Raw genomic sequence first — 21877 nt, forward strand, 5'->3', positions numbered from 1 at the left:
TTTTGTAGTTGGTTTCTGCTTTTTGATTCTGGATGTCTTGGTCAGTGAGTGTCTGGTGTGATGTGTGCTGTGTGCAGCCGGAACAATCGACGAACCACTCCCGATTAACGCAGCTGATTCCTGTTTACAACACAAAATACAATATTAGATCAAGTTCCACACAATATCGAGATTGCTACATTTACTAGATGATATCAGGACTACGGATGAGAGTTAAATAAAAAAGGCTTACTAACTTTTTACATAAAAACGTGACAAGGCGTTGCGCAACTTAGAGTCGCTTGGTTTTCTGGTTTCTGGATTCTTGAGCCATACGCTGACGTCGTCTCTGCAGATGATGTTGATGTTGGTTTTTTTTTTGTTTTTGTGGTGAGTATGTGGGGGTTGTATGTGCGGAAAACAAAATGTAAACGCTTGAACACAAAAATCACACAAAGCAGTTCCTCACGGCCGCGGCCCGAGTATTGTCTTTGTTCAGTTGCTTGCTCTCTACAATTGCTGCCTGTCCACTTATCTGGGCCGTTGTCTGTGGGGATGAGAGAGAGCGGGCGATGATCAAACGGAAACGGAAACATAATGGCAAACATAAGCAACAAGAAAACGATGCATAAACTATATTATAATGGGGTGGATGAGCCTATCTCGAATTTTGATACCCTTGTCAGATTGTATAGATGTTTCAGTAAAATACAGCAGTTTTACAGATCACCCACCGTCGAGTCGTAGACTCTCCATTTGTATGGCCAAGAAAACTTACCTAAAGTACTGATCGTGCAGGGACTGTCGCTGGAACTCGGCGGCCTGTAAATACTGTATATATGTAATTAATGAGTTAGGATGTGGATTAGGGAATTGGGAAACCTGTAGTTGGTCGGCATAGGACATGCGCAGCAGGACATCCGAGTGCGGCTCCCTAGGTATAAGCATATTTGGCCGCGGATACTGGCCAACATTCGCTGAAATGTGATCGAAGAGAAGAGAGAGATGAATCAGTTATTTATGTGGCCTGTGGGTTCTATCAAATAGGGCGAAAACCTCAAGGGCTATACAAACTCACGTGGCAGTTGGAAACCGGCCTCCGGTGGTTGCGGCTGTGGATGCAAAGGCAAATGTAAATGAGTATGAGAGTGTGCATGATATTCTCTCGTCAATCGTATCTGAAAATTATCGAATATCGTAGAAAGTTTCAAAAGAGCCAGTGCTTCGTGGGCGTTGGCGCCAATAGAAGTTGTAAACAAAGTTGTATGTAACTATGCGTAATGCGGGTTAGATGGCGACACATGTCGATTCGATTTTGGTTTGGTTTTTTTTGGTTAGGTGCCCCATCGAGATGGGCAAAAAGCATGGCATGGCAAATAATGGTTAGCACAGAACATGAACGGCATGACGGGACACGTGCTTGGGTTTTATGCGGGTACTGGACTGGTTAACAGGTGAGATAGCTGACAAGTGGACATAGTGATTGGTTCGGTTTTGCGGTTTGATCGCTTGACGTTCCAAATACGATTGATTTTGTGAATATGAGTCGAGTGGAGTAAAAAAGAAGTGTAGCCTACCATACGCACCATGTGCTCGCCCGGGTCCAACCCCACATGGTGCGGAGGTGGAATTCCCAGACGCTCCCTCTCCATCTGCGATATCGCCGGATTCGCATACAGTGGGAATTGCGAGGGGTGAATGCCGCTATTGGAACAAGAAGAAAGTAATCTGCAGAATTAGTATAATCTTCAATTAATTAACAAGCCTAAACCAACCGTCGATAGTATTCCATCCAGTGCGGATCTAGTCTGGATTGACTCGCCGCAGCAGCTTGTGCGTTTTTGATCTCCTCCAGTTCCCTGCAATTAATAAAATGTTAGTATAAACACCCGTATAAAATGCCGGCTATATTGGGATCAATGTGTTTTTGGTAAGGGTTATTCATAGCTTGGAGTAAACATAATTGCAAATTATAAATGGATCAAGCATAATTTTTGACGTGCGCACAAGAAACCGAATTCTTAAAAAGCTGGGAGGTATTAAAGCAGGAAAATGAAGATGCTTTTTAGAATCCCTTTGACATAACCCCGCTAATCATTGATTAATTTTGTTACATCTCAATATATTCAATATGAATATTAGATTTTTGTAAAAGATTAGAGGTTAGTCTAGAGATCCCTAATGGGACTGCATATGTAAGGGAGAAATGAGGGAGTGATGAGTTTCGAGTTTTTATGAGGTGTGGTTGGAATTTATGAAGCGTGAGAGGGTTAATGGTTGTGTGTTGGGATATGTGAGATGGCTTTCGCATTGAAGACAGGGTTTGTCAGGCTTTGGTACTGTACCTCTCTCTGTACATGGGGCCCATTGGATGATGATATGGCACCATCTGCTCAACAGGACTGAAATTGAATCGAATGGAAATAATTACAATCATCAAACGCGACTTGGTGGACTCCCAAATGGAGTTGGGAAAAGGCAAACGGCAGAAGAAAACTGAACAAAATCCTAGCACCAGACATAAAACTCGGCGGAGAGTGGTTCCTCCATCTCCTTTAACTCACCTGAAGGCGACGTGGGGACGAGCGTACTCAGACAGTTGACGCAGTGCCGGCGTATCCGCATACGGGGGCTTCAGCTCCGCCTTCATCTTGGCTTGCTGTGCCGCCTGTTGCGCCGCAGCTGCTTGCTGTTGTTGCTGCTGCTGTTGTTGTTGCTGCTGCTGCTGTGTAGGATTGCAAATGATATAAGCTTTGGTACACTTGTAAATGACAGCTTCACTAACCTGTCGCCGCTCACGTTCCTTTTCGGCCAGCTTGCGGTCGCGTTCTTCACGCTTGCGGGCCAACTTTGAGTCGGCCACCGGCTTGAAGATCAAATCTGTTCTCGTGCATGAATTGTAATCCCCGCGATCAATGTGACGCACAAATCTATAAAGTTAACCAATAATTTGATAATTTATATAATAATTTAAAAGCAGAAATACCAGATGGCTTGGCATTTCACTTACATGGCAGACTGAGAGCGATGGCATTCGGTGTCGTCCGGTTTTGCTTCGGGACTTGGACCACGTGGTATGTTGTGCGTTGGACTGGGAATCTCTGGCTCTGGATCCGGTTCAATATCAATGGGCACTGGAAAAGTCATATTATTAGATAAATCCTAATATTCATTTCTTGAGTGCTTAGCTTACATGGCTCCGTCGGATGGTGTCCTCCACCCATTCCCGCCGAGTTGGCTGAGTGCGCATGCGCTCGCAGGGCGTCCATGTGCGATGTGGGCTTTAGTCCGTGAGGCTGACCATCTTGTGGCGCAAACGGTGATCCATGAGGCGGTCCTTGTGGATATCCCGGCATATGGCTGCCTGGATAAGCACCGGGCGGTAGTCCCGTCGGTGTTCCCGGACCACCCATTCCAGGGGGCATTCCACCGCCCGGACCCTGTGGCGTCTTTGGCGTCGGCGGTTTGTTGGGTGGCATTCCGCCGGGCGGTTGTTGTTGGGGCGCCTTGTGTTGCTGCGCTGCCGCTGCTGCAGCTGCTTGGTGTTGTTTCTCAGCAGCTGCTGCTGCAGCGGCGGCCGCTGCATTCTGTTCGTCCTGGCGCATCTGCTGGGGCGGCGGTCCTTGCAATCCAGCATGGTGGGCCGCCATCACGGCTGCCGGATCGAGCTGTCCCGGCTGCGGTGGCGGCTTCATGTACGCCGGGAATCCAGGACCATAGGGCGCATAGCCGTATGGCGAATTGAAGGGATGGTGGTGCGGCGAGTAAAATACCGAGGGATGCAGTAGCGGATGCGGATACGGTGACTGACCCGGATGCACTCCAATCTGCGGTATTCCTCCGCCAGGCGCGATCAATGGCAACGGCAGAGGCATCTGCGGGTGGCGAATGACCGGCGGTGATGCTCCAGGCCGCAAATGCGGTGGCGGTGATGTTCCCAAGCCCCTCTGACCCGGCTGAGGAGCGTACATCTTGCTCAGAGGACTCGCCATTAAAGAGGCATTGGACACCGGGGGTGGAGTCATATGTGGCGATTGCTGACGCATCAGCGCATGTCGATCCCGTTCTGCAACGGCAGCTGCCGCGGCAGATAACGCAGAGGACGACGGATGATGGCTGAGCGGCGACTGCGGCACCGGATGCAACGGACTCTGCCGACTCAGGCTGCTGACGCTGGATGCCGGAGACGCTGCGCGATGAGCAGCTGCCGCAGCTGCTGCCGCTGCCGAAGAGTTTGGCAATCCACCAGGTCCAACGCTTCCGGGGCCTGAAGGACCGCCCCCACTGCTCGAGATCTGTACGCTGGGACTGGCGCGGCTAAAGGCAGATGATGGCACCGTGCTGGTGGTCAGCGACATACTGGTGGACGTCATACTCGCCACCGAATGAGCCGTCAGTGGGGCCGAAGAGGCATGCGAGTGTGGCAGGTGTGAGGGCGGGGTGCGGCGACTTAGAGCGGACTCTGGAATACCTCCAAGCCCACCGGGACCGGCCAGCAGCGCGATCGGTCCACCGCCAGGCCCCAAGCCAGCTATCGAGTGCGACAGCAGATGGTGTCCAGGGTGAGCCAGCGCTGCGTGTGCAGGATGTCCGGGCGGCAAGTGGGCCAGGTGCGGGTGTATGGCCATCGGATGACCGATTAGTCCCGGTGGTGGAGGTCCACTACCCGCGAGTCCTGGTAACGGCGATGTTCGATGCGCGTGTGGCGACTGTTGCGGCGGTGGTCCACCCGGACCACTCGATCCTGCCATTGTGGTCGAGGGCTGCGAGGTGGGCGGCTCTCGAGACGATTGCGGATCGTGCAGGGATCTTGGCGGTTGCTGGGCAGGTGACGGAGTGCGCACTGTGCCAGATGGTCCGCCGGTCTGTTGTTGTTGTTGTTGCTGCTGTTGCTGAGAAGTATGCGATGGCGGCAATCCATGGCCGTGCTGCGGATGTCCCTGCAACGACAGCGGCATGGGAGCATGTGGATGCATACTGGGCGGCAGATCGTGCGGCCGATGGAGACCCTGCAGATGCGCATGTGGATGAAGGTGCGGGTGCATGTGCGAGGGCGCCATAGTCGAGAGCGTGGGAGGAATTCCAATCGAGCTCGGCGGTAGCGATGTTGCCGCAGACAGCTGTGAGTGCTGGTGGCCAGGATGTAGTCCATGTTGCAGACTGGGTGGACCTGCAGACGTGGGCGTGGGCTGATGCAGCGATGTGGGCGGCGGAGGCGGCTGGGGACCACTACCGCCCGCTGCACCTGGTGGCGGGCCGTGGATGAGATTTTGCGGATGCATTCCCGGTGGTAGGCCACCACCTGCTGGCGAAGGCATATGCGGCGAGGGATGCGGCGACTGGAACTGCTGCGGTTGCGGGGGCATTGAAGGCGGCTGTGAATTGCTGTTGCTGCCCTGGCTATCCTGACCGGGTGTAGAGCGCGCTGAGGCATCAATGGGACTCTCCGGCGGCGGTCCGTACGGTGAGGACTTGATTAGATTCTCGCCGCCATAGGGCTTTATGTCCGCTGGTCCCGCCTGAGAGACCGGCGGCATCGGGTACTTGAGATCCTGAGGCGGCCCGTATTTGGCTGCCAATGGATCGCCATACTTGAGCATAAGTCCGGTCGGCTCGAAGGGCCGGCCCAACGGTGGTGTTTGCACGTCGTGTTGGTAGTGCGGCTTGGGCATGGCGATACCGGGTGGTGGAGTTGCTCCCGGCGGTACCTGATGTGCCGACGGCTGGGGCTGCTGTTGCTGGGACTCTTGCGACGTTGGAGGCGGTCCGTATTTGTGGGCGGCGTCCAGCGGTGAGCCCACGCTGTGCGGCAGGTGGCCGAAACCGGGCTTGATATCGGGTATCTTTAGCGAGTCCTGGTAACCCGGCTTGCTAGGCGGCTGATGGGCAGCTGACAACTCCACGTTGTACTTGCCCTGCTGCTCCATCATGTACTTCATATCGTATTTGCCAGCAGCAGCCGCTGCCGCCGCCGCAGCTTGCATCTCCTGGCTGTACTTGAGTGCGTCTAGGGGCGGCGGTGGGGGATACTTGAGATCCTGAGGAGCAAACTTCATCTCCATCTCGGGCGGATACTTCTGCGGCGTGGTCGGGGCTCCAGGCGGTGCTCCACTGACTCCTCCAGCCGCATCGCTGTGCAGTTGTGGAGGCTGTGGAGGCACGCCTTGTCCCGGTGGTCCATACTTTAGCTGGCCATCAATTAGATAGCCAGGAGGCGGTTGCGTTGGCACCGGTCCATGAGGCATGTGTTGCAGGTGCAGTGGCTCCTGGCCGCTCTCTACCGGAGCTCCGGAGAGCGGATGTAGAGCTGAAGGCGGTGCACAGGGTCCAGAAGGCGGCATACCTCCGGCACTGTGCTTTAATGCATCCTCGTTTTTAATCTCGATCTTCACCTTCAGGTCCTGCGGTTCGTTGCTGTTCTGATTGCAGGTGGCGTCCATCGAGTCCTCCATGGGCTCCTTTTTGATATAGACTGATTCTGAAGGCGGGCAAGACGGAGGCGGCTGTAAGCCAACAGGTGCGAGTTGCTGCTGCATCTGCTGCTGTGATGGCTGTTGCAAATGCTGTTGCTGCTGCGGAGATACTTCCTGCTTAATGGTTGCCAGTTTTTTGAGCATCTCCGGATCGCTGTCGCACGACTCCATCTTCTCGATGGCCTCCTTGCGATCCACGGACGCGTTCAGCGCCTCAACTGTGGCAATTGTGGGCACCTTCATGGTGATTGGTGCGGCCACAGGACTGGGCAAGGCATTGGGATTTGGACCATCCACCAAACTAGTCTCGGCACTGCTAGGCGCTTGGATGTTTGTCTCCTCGTCCATGTTCTTGATGGCGCTATCCTTGCTGTCCTCCGCCAAAGCCTCTGCCTTGATGGCCTTCTCCTCGGCCTTGGCCTCCAGATCGTTGGTGACCATTTCGCGCTCCTCCTTGCAGCTGACCGTATCCTTGCTGTCCTTTGTCGACTGCTGCTCGGCGGTGGTGGTGTCCGTGGTATTGGATTCCCCATCGTCGAGCACTGAATCCGGCCTGCTATCCGAGTTCATGCTCTCAACCGGGCTGTCCGGTCTCTTGCGCTTCTCCTTGACGGCATTCTCCTCGTGGGCGCTTGGCTCGTTGGACTCCTGCTCCGTTCGCTTCTTCTTGTTGGGCGTATCCTGCTTGCCACCCTTGCGCTTATTGGCCGAACTCTCGGCCACAGCCTTCGTCGGTGTCTTGGGACTATCGACCGAGGCTCCGCCGGACACGTCCGGTGTTTCGGAGCCCCTCTTGGGTCGCTTGCCATTAGCCACGGCGTTGGCTGATTGATCCTTAGACGAACTGTTGCCGCCAGCGGCACCGCCGCCGGTTGATCCGCTGCTTATGGATGTGGCGTTACCGCCACCGTTTCCGGCCGTGTTGTTACCGCTGCTGGTGCTGCTGTTGTTGTTCTGTTGCTTGTTACGCGTCCTCATCCTTGAGGGTGATTCATCCCTTTTGTGGGTCAGACTCGAATCACTGTCGCACTCGCTGGCGTCGTCCTCGGTGAGCGAGCTGTTCTCCTCCTTGGAGACAGCGGGCGAGGAGCGACTCGCCGTCTCGGACGCCGCGGTTGCCGCCGCCGTCGCCGTCGTCGCAGTTTGTGGTTCTGGAGTGTCCTCCTTCTTCGGAGGAGTGTTGCTGTTGCTGTTGTTGGCCCGCGTGACACGATTGCGTCGCAGGGCGCTCTGGCGGCGTCGCCTGTGTGGCCGATTGTTGTTCGCGCCGGGCGTCTTCTTCCACAGATAGTAGAACTCGACCAGCTCCGGCGTGTCCTTGTGCGGCAGCAGGTCCTTATGGATGCGAAAGAAGTTCTTCCCAAACTGACGCAGACCCTTGATGAATTTCTTTGTTTCGTCCTCGGTCCACTTCTTGTCGATGCCCTTCGAAACGGGGCACTTTACGAGCGCTTGTAGAGCTTTGCCTGGATCGTAGCCAGAATCGTGGAGCTAAAAAAGGCGTTGCGGATTAAAGAGTTCTGCAATATGCATATATATGATAATCTCGGGAAACTCACCACGTCGAGTGCGTTTATTGTAGTGTCGTCGCGACTGGCAGCCAAACAACCGTCTTCTAAACCACCATCACACATTCCTTGAAATGCAGCCATGGAGCGAGCCGCACGCAAGAACATTAACAAGTCGCCATCGGCCACAACGCCTGGACTCCATCTTGATTCCTCTAGTTCACGTTCATCGGTTTCCTTGTCGATGGGGAAGCTTGAGATTGGATTATAATCGGGCAGTTTTGCCTTCAGTCGTCACAGGAGACAAACGAAAAGTTTTGGGATTAGTTCAAAAACTCCAGGAGAACGATTGATGGGTTAGTCATACAACCACACCACACCACGCACACTACACACCACAGGCAAGACAGCTAGTGCCGGCAATCCGGGGGGATTACCAGCACCCACGAGATGATACACAAACTTAAGTCTAATGCATGATTATGGATGAATAATGTATAATGTGTGCTACGAATTTCCTCGAACGGATTTCGGTAGGGGAGCAAGGAAGAAGGTTGGGATCTGGATGTGGATCTGGGTCAACTTCTACTCGTCGAGGATTCGAACTATTAATAGCCAATTGCATAAACGCTAGAACTACAAATTATTTACAGGAATTAGGCGTTATATACAAGGTTATGCTAAGAGTAACCGATATATATATACTATATATATTCAAAGACTTGCACTTCGCTGTAGCCTTATGAGAAGGAACGATAGAATCTTATGGCACTGAATATTGATCAGTTCAGGTTGCATAGACTTTTCTACAGAAGTAAAGAACATAGGTAATATGTGCGCAATAATTAACAAGAGAAGTTGTCCACATGTTCTACTTTTACTTTAAAAGTTAAATAATTTCCTGATGACCTTATAGAAGTTTATCTTGGGAATTGTTTAGTGTGCGAAATAAGGCATAAAGTGATTTTTTACAGATTCTCTCGATTGAAATCCAGTTCCTTTAAAGGCTACACGCTTAAAAACACTTGGTGAATTTTTTGTTGAAGACATCCAAAAAAGGAAGAACAAAGGAATATAAATTACAAACTTTTGCAATAAACAAAAGAAATAGGGGGCTACTACATATTCGTTTAGCATAATTGTTAAATTTTGTAGTTCTTTGATTTCATTTTTGTTACCGTGAGCTGAATTTCTGATTTGTGAGAGTTATGTACGTACATAGACATCGTTTACCTGGTGGCCGGGACCCACTCGAATTTCTCCTTGAGTGGAGGCCGCCATCACCCTTTAAAAACACGCTTCCGGTCCAGTGTTAAGCCTTTTTATGCCCTCTACGATATGAAAATTCAACTGCAAATAAATCCAAGCACACAGAGAAAATTCGTTAAAAAAAATTAATTCAAACATAGAGACAACGGCGGTGCGAATGGGCGGTGTGTGTAAAAAGCATTTTCAATAAAGCGATGAAGTTCATATCAACATGCATAAATAAATAATCCATAAAATAATGCCGTGTAATGTGCGAACGATGGAGGGGCGATGAGTGGATGGTGTGCATGGAGGACGTGGAGTGGCCGGGGGACACGGCTGATGGCTGGATGGGGCCGGGAAATTAGGGGTTTACGCTGTCGGACGATTGAGCTCTGTGCCACTTAATCGCCTGCATATGTTAATGCGCCCGCCACGCACAGAGCCCGAGGGATTCGGGGAAGGATCGGCGGATTGGACTGCGGCACTGACAGACGAATGGTTTTGCTTTCGGTGCGCTTTATGTCCACTATACCCTGTTAACTACTGGGCTTTATGGCTGGCATCAATGGTTCGTCTCCCAAGCTTTTATTATTCATATTTCCAACTGACAAACTCTCCTTAAGCTACCAGTTTAAAATTGGGCATATGATTTTTTAAGTGATACACCTTGCATTGTATAATCATATATGCACAAGGGTACTCCCCAATTCGACACCCCACAAAGCTCTCCGTTCCCGTTTTACTCATTTTTTCCGGTCATCACAGACTGGGGTTTTTTCACTTTATTTTTTATTTCTTCGCCTTGTCTGGGGCTGTCTCTCGAGTGTGCGTGCAGCTGTAAACAGATTTTCCGCTCAAGTAAGTCCGCGAATAACTGTAACGAGGCGGTTAAGTAAGCCTTCTCCAGTTCCAAACCATACCATACATACTCCATGCAGCCATACTTCATACTACATACTCCATCCAGCCATACTTCATACTACATACTACTCCATACTCTTTACTTCCATACCCATGGCCATGTCAGCCCCACCAAGAGGAATTATCATTAAATTTGCTTATGAATCAATATCATTGGCAATGCACAATGACAGGCAAACGGACGGACAAACTGACGGACAAAGCGACAAACGGACAAACGGACAGACGGACGCAGTGCGTTGCCTGCCTTTGCCGACTCACATCAGGAATGCCGGCGGTGTTGCGGTTGTGTGGCAGCGGCACACAAATTATGGCAATTAAAATCAATTAATTAAATGCAGCGACAGCTACGGGAGCGACGACTACGGCTGCCCGACTCACATCGGCTCACATCTGCAGAGGCAGGCAAAACCAAAAAAAAAAAAGAAAAAATAAAACAGATATATGTACACCTATATATAGAGGTGTATGTGCGCATTGTCGACAGATTTACACTCAATAAGGCACGACACGCCGCCTAAATGACTGACGACAACGGCGAGCGGGACGAGGAGGCAACCAACCACACCACGATCCCCGAGGAGGTGCACCAGAAGAAGGAGGGGCACAAAACGCCTGGGAGTGGAGGACCTGGACCTGGGACCTGGGACCCGAGGGTTGCACCGTGGTCACATTCGATTCGATTCGATTCGGTAATCCCCTCGGCAGCGGCACACAAATGAAATATTCATGACCATCAAAGTCGAAAAGGGAGAAATAAATACGAGTATTTCTGCCGTCTCTTGTTTTGAGTGCCAGCGAAATATGCCAATGAATGTTTACCTATGAATAATTGTTTACCCAGCGTAAAAGCGGAGATATCAATGGATTGCTTTTCCCGTATCAGCAGTGTTCTACTTATTTCCTCATCACCCTTCAAGTCTTATAAGCCAGCATAAAGTACTTTCACGTTTATAATGAGGCAGTATTTGCTATCTGTCTATAGGTAAAAATGTGGTTTTTTAGTTGGTGGTTTTTACCCTATCAATGTTTAAAGAAATGATTTTGTGATTTCTGCACAGACGCCTAATTGATTGAAACTTGATTTGAAACCCCCAACTCTTTGAGTTCCTCATTATTCCTGCACCACTGTGCAACGAACGGTCTGCGTTTGGGGCCAACACTTATCAACGACATCAGCAGCAACACCATACTATACCATTCCACACCACACCACACCGCTCCATTCCGAAAACCATACCATACCATAGCAAACCAAACCACACCACACCATACCACATCACCATCAGACCAGGTTACTTGCTTTGGCTTTGGCCTGGCCCTGTTGGCCCGGTTGGGTTTTGACTGCTTGGCTGGTTGGTTTAACTGGCAGCGGCAAACTTTTTTATGGGGGAGTCGTGAGTGGAAAAATTTCATATAAACACACACAAGGTGGCGGTGGCCACCAGGGCGCAGGGCACGCGACCGACTGAATCCCGATCCCCACATGCCGAGCATTGTCGTTGGGTTGCTGCTGCTGCTGCTGCTGCTGTTGCTGTTGGCCCCGGGCAGCTGCACAGTAAAAAATTATTAATATACGTACATCTTATCTATAGTCACGTCGTAAAACTACCAGTTGCAACAGCACACTTTTAGTCTTGTGTGAAGGAAACGAAAAGTGGCTTTCATTAAATGGTTTCCATGCATCTTGCATAGTTTCAAATGCATCTATTTCAAAAACTACTTTATATAATATTTGAAAGGTTCCCAAGTGGGTTTCCCTATCGAATCGATTCATAAACCACCCATAGAGTAGTTGGTATACAAGGGTTGTAATCACCCAGTCACCCCGGAACATGATCGAATTAATCTTTGCCCAAATGTTATGTACCTACAATTTCGAACTGATTTATTACTGCATTTTCCGCTGCGTGCAATGCCATTTGGGCTGCTGGTTGGCTGGCGCTTTGGGAAAAATTGTGTAATAACTGCTGGCAATGTGCTAAGCTGTTTCTCCCGCCGCCTGTGGGCTTCTTTGGGCTCTCGCTTCCCCTTCCCCCTCCGCTCCTGCTTCTGGCTCTATTCTGTGGCGGTGTCGAGCGGCTGTTATAAAACAAATGTACTACAAAAAGCGACGTTGTAAACGCACAAAGCCATAAAATCTGAAAAGACAAAACGAAAGGCTCGTACACACATTTGCCACCACCGAAAAGTGCCCTCAGTTGTGTGTGTGTGTGTGTGTTTGAGTGTGTGTGTGTGTGTGTTATTGCCACTCCCCTGCTTTCCTGTTCCCTATTCCCCGTAAAAGACCACAAATTATGGCACAAGCCCGACGAAAGAGAGGGGTATATGCAGTCCAACAGAGACGGAAGTAGCTAGGAGTAGAGGTAGAGTCTGTACATTGACTACGTGACGTTCTCGAGTACTTGGCTTCAGCTCACTCACTCACTCACTCTGTGAGTCAGCAATGTCGCTTTGGATGGAGCTTTTGGCTTGGCTTTTTCCATGGACTCCAACTTTACCCCCCTTGCATTACCCGCCCCACCACCCCTTGATCCATCGTTGACCTGCGTGTAAATTTAAGGCCAATAATGCTGTCAGGCTCAACTGGCGCGTCGGTCTTCGCTCAATTAATGTCATCGCATATTATAAAGTTACACTGGATTAACAACTTCGACTGGGCCCCCTATCTGTGGCTGGAAATTGTTTTCTAAACAGCCCATAAACATAAACGAAAACAAAGCGGGAAATGTAAATGAAAATAAAAACTTGGAATGCCAGCGGCAGCCACAGCCAAATTACACTGATAGAAAATATATAATTTCTATTAGAAATTGGACTACTGGGCATATTGAAAACATTTGATTGAAATATCTGCAGTTCAAGAAGGAAAGTTTCTTTCTTACATAAATGTGTTAGATTTGCATGTTGTGAAACACATTCGTAATCAGAACACGCATCTGCTTTGCATTTTCGCACAGTGCAGAGACCAACAACGTCGACAACGGCCGCAGCAAGAGGAAATTCAATAAACAATTTGTAGCATGAGTAGCGGAAAATTGTGTGTACGCACGCGGCTAAACGGACGCGAGTGGCTCCCCAAGGGGGGAGGGGTTTTCATGTCGGGATGGAAAGTGAGGAAAAGCCGACGAGGGGCCACTCGTTCGCTCTGTCGCTGTCTCTCTCCATTTCGCTATCTCTGCTCCACTCACTCCTTCAGCCATGTTGAGTAAAATTTGTTTTTTTTTCTTCGAAATGGAAAAGCTGTCGACTTTCGTCGGCTGGCTTGTCGGCTGTTTGGGTATTTGGCTCTCCCGCTTAGCTTTAGCTCTTAGCGTGTTTTTCTCTGTGTAATCATCGCTTGCCAATAAGCTGACTAATTGACTGACAAATAGGCATCAAGCAACGCCAGCAACAACTACAACCAATGCCAACATGACGATGGTGATGGTGATGGCGTTAATAAGAGCGTCAGACAGACAGATAGACAACTGGAAAAAGCCCCTTATGCCGCCATCGACAACTGTACATTAAGGGTGGCCCTGGGCCATAAAGGCCGAGACTTTATCCTTATCTACACGGCGCTCTCAGCGCGAGATTATTAGGTTAGTAGACGGGGCAAATGCGATGGCGAAGTTTAAGTGATATGGCCTGTAAATGAATTAGACCCCCGACTGTGATTGAGAGTCCATCGGACAAAAAGGGGTGGAATACAGCAATGGAATCCTTCAGTATTCAGTATTCAGTTTTCCGTTTTCAGTTTTCAATTGACTCGCCACAACTCGAGTGGGGTTCAATCGCTCTGAACTTGTCCAATCGACCGGAACTTTCAATTGAACCACTCAACCGAACCTTTGATCCCAGTGGGATTCCTGTTCTCTGTGTATGCCTATTTTGTGTATTTTATTTATAGCCCCATTTGTGTATTTATTGATTCATTTGGCTGAGATCTTTAAATTAACGCACTCAAGTGCGCCCTAGAGTTTTGTAACTTCTATGTTGAAGCTTTGGCTAGAAAACGTATAATGAATTATATAGTTCCTTGTTATATATACAGCAAAACTATCTATCTAAAACTTTTTTATATATGGAAACATACGCAGATTTAGTAGCCATTTAATTTGCCATTTTATTATGCAATAAATCAGCAGTTTACTACAACTAGAATTAGCTTTTCCATATTTCAGTGCTAATATATTACTAGTCTGTTGCATTATTAGAGGATAATATAATTTTGAAAGCAATCATTTAAATAGCCACTTCCATTTGAATTCATTCTGTAAAGAACGAGAAATTCCACTAATTTAGCCGTTTGAAAAGCCCTTAAATCCTCACCTAAATAACTCAACTGAAATTACCCAGCTCCGCCGCATTCCCAAAGGCATAACAAAAGCCTCTCCATTGAGGCGTTCGAGAGGAGTCCATTTAATTACCAAGACCGAGGGCCGCATAGACACACACACATTTTAACCATGCAGCATGGCCAATTGAGTTCGTCATAGTCATTTTGATCATGGGGCATAAGGTAGGCATGTACATATGTATATATACGGGTATATCCACACATTTCAACCAAATAGCGGCTATTTGAGTGAATAGCGCTGTGTGCCTGTGCATCTGTCCATTTGAAGGGTTCGTGTCAAGTACGGAAATCCCATTAAATGTTTGTAGGCACTTTGCAGAGACAACGTGTGATTGTGTGTATGCATACACATATATGGATAGCCTTAGTATTTCGTGTTGTGAAAGCCAAATTTTCACAACAAGTCAAAACAGACGTTGCAGAAGTCAGATAGAAACAAACAAAGGCTGATGGCAAAGTGGCGAGGAGGCGAGAGAGAGACAGACAGATAGAAAGAGAGAGAGAGAGAGGGACGCAGCGTTTAGCCAAAAAACCCATAAAACAAATTTCTCTTTTCTTCGCCTGGGTAATGGAATTGTTTGCTTCTGTTGGACATTTTTCGACTCGCTTCGCAACGAGCTTGTTTTCTGGTTCCAAGTTCCAGGTTCACTTTACTCTGCTCTGCACTGCTCGTTTTTGTCTGGACAGGCAGCTTACAGTTGTTATGCCCATTACTCAACATCAACAAGAACATTATGCCACCGCAGTGGCACTCACGCTGGTGCTACTGCTCCTCCTCATCGTTTCCTTCTTGGCATTCCTATTCATGCTCCAATCTCTGCCACACACACGCTTGCCGACCGACATGGACACGGACTCCATGGGCACTTCACTTCATTCCACTCGCCACTCCACATGCTTTTCTTCATTCAACCCAAACGATTGAGCATCTATTCAAGCAGCCTCGTCTCCGTCGACGCCGTCATCATCATCATTCTCTTCATCATCTTCTTATGCATCATCATCATCATCACCATCCAGAGCCGACAACGACGAGTCAACGCTCCAAAAGCCAAATAAACGACCCACAACGCTGCCACTGTACTCGCCTCCACCGACTAACCTGTGCTCTCTAGGGTGGACCTTCTATCTGGCTTCTAATCGGAATATAAGGCTGTTTTACTTAGAACTCCATTCTTGCACAACAGCACTATTACTTTTGTATATTTAAAATAGCCATTGGAATGAATAGTTTGGCATAAAGCAATTTCAAACTTATTTTTTTATGTTATTTAAGTTGAAAACAGCCAAACCCATTTAATTTCTATATTTACTATAAGCAATTGCTATAAAATGGCAGAAATAAAAACTACTCAAGTGGAACCATTTAGCACAAATATAAAAAAAATCCTTTATACTATTTACTTCGCGTTTTATGACTCCCATAAACCCCAAGGTGCAAGGTCCACCCCAGGTGCAAAAATCCATTGGCCCGATCCGATGCGAAGTGAACCGATCCGATCCGAACGGGGGTCGTCGTCTGCATCCGAAAAAGAGACCGAATCTGAATCCGAATCCAAATCCGAGTCCAAATCGTACGTAATACAACGACGACGTCCGCTCGTGTCTATTGGCCTGCTGCTGCTGTCGGCTTCGTTTCATACGATTTGTTGGATTTGCTCATGAAGTTGTTAAACAGATTGTCGGTGTAGATACCTTCATCATTTTGCACGCCTTCCTCCGCCCGCCTCATCACCATCCTCATCCGCATCCACGTCCACATCCACGTCCACATCCTCTTGCTCAACCCCACCCCCTTTTTGCGCCCTAAGTATCCAGCCAATTCTGTAGTCTGCGGCTTTCTCTGTGTGTGAGTTTGTGTGTATGTGTATGTATGTGTGTGTGTGCGTGTGCTTGTGCGATTAGTTTTATGTAATTTTATCGAGTATTTTAAGGATTTTGCGGCTTATCCGCGCTTCATTTGGAAATTGTTTCGTGTTACTTATGTCGGTTTGGGATGGGATGGGATGTGTTGTGTCTCGTCCGGAGGCGGCAGGATGTGCGGGTGCCCTGTGTCTGTGTGTCCTGTCTGGATCCTTTTCCATTTTCCTTTTTCCCTTTTCCCATTTTCCTTGTCCCGTTTTCCTTTCTCTTTTCCCATCTTCCTCCTGGCCATACCTCTCGATGGTGTCCCTTTGTCCTAGTGTTTATGAAACTGTCGTTATTTGTTTGCTTGGCAGTGCACGAGTGGCTGTATGTTTGTAAATGAGCTCTTTGCATGATGTGCCCGCCCCCCGCTCCTCCTTGGGCCTCGTATTATTCCGCTTGGCTAATAGAATTACACACAACGCCAAAGATTTATGGGCCCATTTAACACGCTTTTGCATTATATTCGCACCCATTTGGGTCTGTTCATTGATTTTACACTGATTAACACGAGCTTAATTATTCATCATTTCTGTTTTTTTTTTTTCGCTCTCTCTCTCTCGCTTTATAAATAACGCATAAATAATAATAATAATACGCTGACAAGCGGCCAGACCACAAATACATCACTGGGAATTGTATATTTTAATAAGCACTCTGTGTGTGCTAATTATCTTATCGCTAAATGGAGTTAACACGTAACAGAAACAGTAACTGGGATTGATTTAGCACTGCGAGTGTTTGACCAACGATGTCATCGTGAGGGAAAATGCTTTATTTGAATACATTTTGTCAAGAAGGCAACCGATATTTGAATTTTTTTAGATTTAGTTGATAAAACAACCCAGCTTATATTCAGTTTGATCCTTTGAGCCGGATTCGCGCTTTTAACAAATGTAATAGGCGCTAGAAACGACACTTCAGATCGCAAAATATATTCGAAGCTATCAAAAGGTTAAACAATTTGTCTACTGAAAAATTACCACAACACGAGCTTATCTCACGTACACACCACTGGGTCCAAGGTTTCGGCTTTAGTCGTGGGGATGGCTTAGATCAAGCCGCTTGGCTGCCCAGTCAGCAATGCTAATTAATTCGGTTATGTAATGGACACCAGAGGGAGCAGAGAGGGAGAGGGGAGAGGAGAGTGAAGAGAACTTCGAGACTGAACAGGGGAAACCTTCCCGTTTACTTCTAATCGACATCAATAAATCGACACACTCGAGTCAAGTGTGCGCGGATAGACGGACGGACTTTTCAATCAGATAAGCAGCACTTATAAATTAAAAGCGCAACAAAACAGATTAATAAAAGTTAAACTTTAACGGCACCTTATAAATAAGCCAAATGACTAATAATAAAATATGAAAGCGCGCACAAAAACCCCGACATCAAAGGCGACCAGCAACTGTGTAACATACCGGAGATACCAAAATAAAAAAAAGAAATAAAAGTCGTCCAAACACAAAATACAAAAACCCAACCAAACCGAACCGAACCAAACCAGAGGAGCAGGAAAACCGCGAGGGAACTCATCCATTTCCCAACAGCACTTTATGTTTTTCTTATTTTATAGGTATTTGTATTTCTGAAATATTCGTGTTATTTGTGCGCCTCAAGTTTCCGTTCGCGGCGCTCGTCTTGCTTTTTTTATTAAATGCATTATTAGCACGTTATTTATTAATTAAACACTCCAGCCTTTTAATGCGTCTCTAATCAGATGGCCTCGCCGCCGCACACTTCGTGGTTTTGGGGTGGTGGGCGCAGATAAGCGAATGAAAATGTGGAAATGGTTAGGGTGTGGGTTCGGGTTTGGGTTTGAGTTTGGTAGATAAGCACGGCAAGCAGAGCGGTGCAAATTGTCTGTGAATTTCCTCGAAATCAATCTCCATTTTCCTAGAACCAACTGCCTCGAATTTCACTTGGCTAAAAGCAAGTTAACGGAAACCATGGCACATCATTCGAAGAGATAAAGAGATACGTACGTAAATCCCTCGTGAACAATGCGTAAATGCGTGTATTATATGACCTGGTAATCCCCCATTAGCACTGATTTAAGCCTGCACAATGTTGTTTGAACAACAAGTGACCTACAATAGCATGGTTACTGTGCATGCAATGCGAATATGAACATGTTTAACTAGATTTTGGCCATAAAACAATGTCAGCAAGTCTTCGCAATCAGTATTCTCTCTATTAAAGCTTTTTAATGCCCAAACCTACAGATTTCTACAGCTATTAACAAGTGGAATAGTTCTGAACTGTCTGATCCCAGTCAACCTTTTTTTTTATTCCCAACAAGGGTGTACTAATTGCCCTACAAGGCAACTCATTAGCAATATACAAGCGCAGCGATAAAGATCTGTTTCAGTGGGTTTCGGGTATGTGTAAGCCATATCAGCGATCTAATCGTATTTCCCCTGAATACCAGGCCACAAAATGAACAGCAAAAATCCGAATATGAGCGACAATAGCAACGGATTATGGGCACACGCCCCCGTTTGTCTAATTGCTTTGGGATCCCATTGAAAAATAGTTTCCTCCATTAGCCCAGTGGAAACCCATCGGCGCTGTGAACAAGCAACCCCATCGAGGGAATGAGGGGATGTGACACATGAGACGGGGCCGGCCAGCGTGAAGTATCGAATTAAGCAAACAAATAATTATAATTAAATGTGTGCCGGGTTCGAACAGATGTCTTGGCTCACCATGAATCCGTAGTCGGGGTTGTGTATCGTCGAGGCGTTCCACCCGAAGATGCTCCTCTCTCCAGTAGCAGGCGGCAAAGTAACTCCGTCTCCAGATTCCAGACTCTAGACTCCAAGTTGATGAGGATGATGATGATGATGATGATGGGGTGGTGGGCGGTCTTGGTTGTTCTTGTTGCTCTGCTCCTGTTGTTCTTGATATCGTTGTTGTTGCTGTTGTAGTTGTTGCTCAGCGAGGGGGCCGCGAGTAGCCGGAAATGTATATTTTGGTTAATTTGCACAAACACAGCTGGAAGGCGAAGAGATGACGTAGGTGAGAGCCGAGACGAGGGAGATGATTAAGCAAAGAAAAGAAAATGAAAGAACCAAACACAAGAATTGAGCAGCTGGGGCAAAAGGAAACCCCCTGCGAAAAACAATGCCCCAGTAGCGATCTTATAGTTATAAAGGCAGTCATAAAATGGGGCCATAGAACTTAGCAATTTTACACGTTGGCCATTTGCATAGTTTAAAAAACCCGTGTGAAGTAGCTATCTGGTTTTGAGTTGAAACCTTATAATTACTTTATCATAGGACGAGCAAGTTGACCCATATTCTTTGACACATTACTTTTTTAAATTTAATAAGGAAAATAAACAAGGCTTGTAATACCAATATCCAAAATATTTGGAAAATCTTTAGTAACTCAAAATAACCAAGACACCATATCTTGTTGAACTGTAGTTTCTATACTAATAGTACGTAATCCCCAGATATAGCGATATATGTTTTAAAATCTATGGACCATAAATACCAATCGCCTTATGGAGGGGATATCCCCAACATCTCGCTAGCTTTAATAGTGGGTAAGTACATATTTTAGCTTATTTATCAGCCAGCAAAAAGGCAACAAGACACATTTTTCCGACAACGTCAGCAGCAGCAGTTGAATGAGTGGAAGAAGAAGCACGAGCAGCAGGAGCGGTCACGGGAACAGGGACGTAGTTGCGGGGGTGGGGGATTTCACAGAAGGGGGGTTAGTCCGAAGCAGGAGCATCCTTTGGGGGGTGGTGGGTGCGCTGGCCGCAAGAGCGTCGCGTTGCGTCGCGTTGCGTCGCGTCGGTGGTGACGCCGACGATAACAACAACAACAATAACAATGAGGCAACAACGGTGGTGGGTTGCTGCTGTTGTTGCTTGGCCTGTTTTTGTTGTTTTAGTTGCCTGCCCGTGCTGCTGACGCTTGGATTTTTGCTTTGTTGTTGCTGCTGCGCTTGCGATTCCTTTTCAGCAAATTTGTTGAGCCTTCGTTCGTGTTTGCATTGTTCTACCCCAAAAAGTTCATAATAGACTGGATTCAAACCACCCACCCGTCGGTCCCCCCTTTTAAAACTGCGGGGGGCTGCTACGCCACTGTGTCTCTGTTTTACTGTTTTTCGTTATTTTTTGTTTTTTTTTTTGTTTTCTGCTGCCCGAGAGACTTCACATAAATTTGAATGATTTGCACGCTGCGCAACTGCGATTTTAAATTAAATTAGTGACACACTTAGTAATAATTAATTTTCGCACACTTGTAGATTTTTCCTTACGTTTTACTGCCTGCTTGTTGTTGTTTTTTTTTTATTGCTGCCGCTGCTGCTAAGTGTTGTTGGATTTTGTTGTTGCTGCTGCTGATTTCTGGTGTTTTTGTTGTTGGGCGCGCGTGAAACTCGTCGTACGCTTTTTTTAATGCTCTTCTCCGTTTCTCTTCTTCTTTTTTTGCATACACTTTGCGCACACACACACACACCGACAGAGAGGCACACTCGCACACACAGGCACAGACAGAGAGCAGCGCACACAGACGTGAACACGAACACACACACAGGCACGCACTTTGGTTGCTTGCTTGCGTTTTTTTTATTGCCTGCCTTCGCTTTCAGTTATTTTCACTGGGTTCTTGTGCGATTTTTGGTCGCTTTTTCGCGGATTTTCCAGCCACACGCTGCAGCCAGCGTCGTTGCGAATGTTTTCGCCAGCAATTTGCAATAATTGGCTGGCCAAGATGCGTGCTTTTTGTTAAAAATCGCCACTACGAATTTCTCCGCGAAGAAGCCACCATTTTGTAAAAATATATACTTTGCGGGGTCTGGCAAGGCTGGCGGTGGCAGAGTGGCAGCATTGCTGCTGGTCAGGTGCTAAATAAGCCAGCAGTTGTTGTGTAGCCAGCAGCTTTCGTTAGAGAGCACTCGTATATTTTTCTTTAAAATTGCAATTTATTGGTTTTAAAATGATTTGTGTACTCCCAAAGTAGATATATATAGTATATATTAATATATTAACATATGTTAAACAGCTGTGTGTCAGATTTTTATAAAAAAAAAAATTGTCAAATTTTTGTGTTTAAAACGCATCAAAAAACATATGGATCAACTTGACTTTTCCGTTGTGTTGGCGATTGTTTTGGCTTGCAATTGAATTGGCTTTTTGAATAATACACTTTCCTGTTCATACTGTTTTCAGGATGACTTTGATATATTGGTAATTTTTTTAAATTATTCGAAAATTGGAGTTTAATTATTTAACAGTCCATATGTTTGAACATTTCGTCGCAGTATATTTTGGCTGACTTTTAAATGTGAACTGCTCAATTAATTTGTATGGCTCTTTAAATAATTGTTTGATTTTTAATATCCAACGGATTTTTAAATACCCTAATGGATTTAACATTTTTATTAAAGCATTGAACAAAAGCGCCATTGCGGCAGAAGAGGGAAGCCAGAATTAGGACTATCGACTCTGCACATAGCATCGATAGCCACGAGAAATCGAC

The 21877-nt window shown here is 47.2% G+C and overlaps 1 protein-coding gene across 15 annotated transcripts; it reads right to left on the reverse strand.

Moving 5' to 3' along the window:
* Nucleotides 1-21193, reverse strand: LOC6532712 (arginine-glutamic acid dipeptide repeats protein). Of its 15 annotated transcripts, none has more exons than XM_015194067.2 (15): nucleotides 20655-21193; nucleotides 19088-19376; nucleotides 9179-9310; nucleotides 8012-8245; nucleotides 3173-7943; nucleotides 2990-3113; nucleotides 2765-2909; nucleotides 2544-2704; nucleotides 2325-2381; nucleotides 1755-1838; nucleotides 1557-1683; nucleotides 1058-1157; nucleotides 862-956; nucleotides 758-801; nucleotides 1-120 (listed from the first exon to the last, which is right to left on the reverse strand). In XM_015194067.2, exons 3-15 carry the CDS (start codon nucleotides 9239-9241, stop codon nucleotides 105-107), a joined length of 6021 nt encoding a protein of 2006 aa, XP_015049553.1. In that variant the 5' UTR covers nucleotides 9242-9310; nucleotides 19088-19376; nucleotides 20655-21193; the 3' UTR covers nucleotides 1-104. The 15 variants fall into 15 exon arrangements, with proteins under 15 accessions (XP_015049553.1, XP_015049556.1, XP_015049565.1 ...); XM_015194070.2 differs by having other exon boundaries at nucleotides 758-810; XM_015194079.3 differs by lacking the exon at nucleotides 1-120 and adding an exon at nucleotides 150-526 and having other exon boundaries at nucleotides 758-810; nucleotides 9194-9310.
* Nucleotides 21194-21877: the final 684 nt, after the last annotated feature.

Source organism: Drosophila yakuba, chromosome 3L (assembly GCF_016746365.2).
Source record: "Drosophila yakuba strain Tai18E2 chromosome 3L, Prin_Dyak_Tai18E2_2.1, whole genome shotgun sequence".
Classification (NCBI taxonomy): domain Eukaryota; kingdom Metazoa; phylum Arthropoda; class Insecta; order Diptera; family Drosophilidae; genus Drosophila; species Drosophila yakuba.

What these genes read in the sequence shown, in the direction of transcription:
- LOC6532712 (XM_015194070.2), bottom strand. Translation starts at nt 9,241, where the DNA reads ATGGCGGCCTCCACTCAAGGAGAAATTCGAGTGGGTCCCGGCCACCAG. An exon ending in CAATAAACGCACTCGACGTG is followed by an intron (nt 7,944 to 8,011) that starts GTGAGTTTCCCG and finishes CGCCTTTTTTAG; the next exon opens with CTCCACGATTCTGGCTACGA. An exon ending in ACACCATCCGACGGAGCCAT is followed by an intron (nt 3,114 to 3,172) that starts GTAAGCTAAGCA and finishes TGACTTTTCCAG; the next exon opens with TGCCCATTGATATTGAACCG.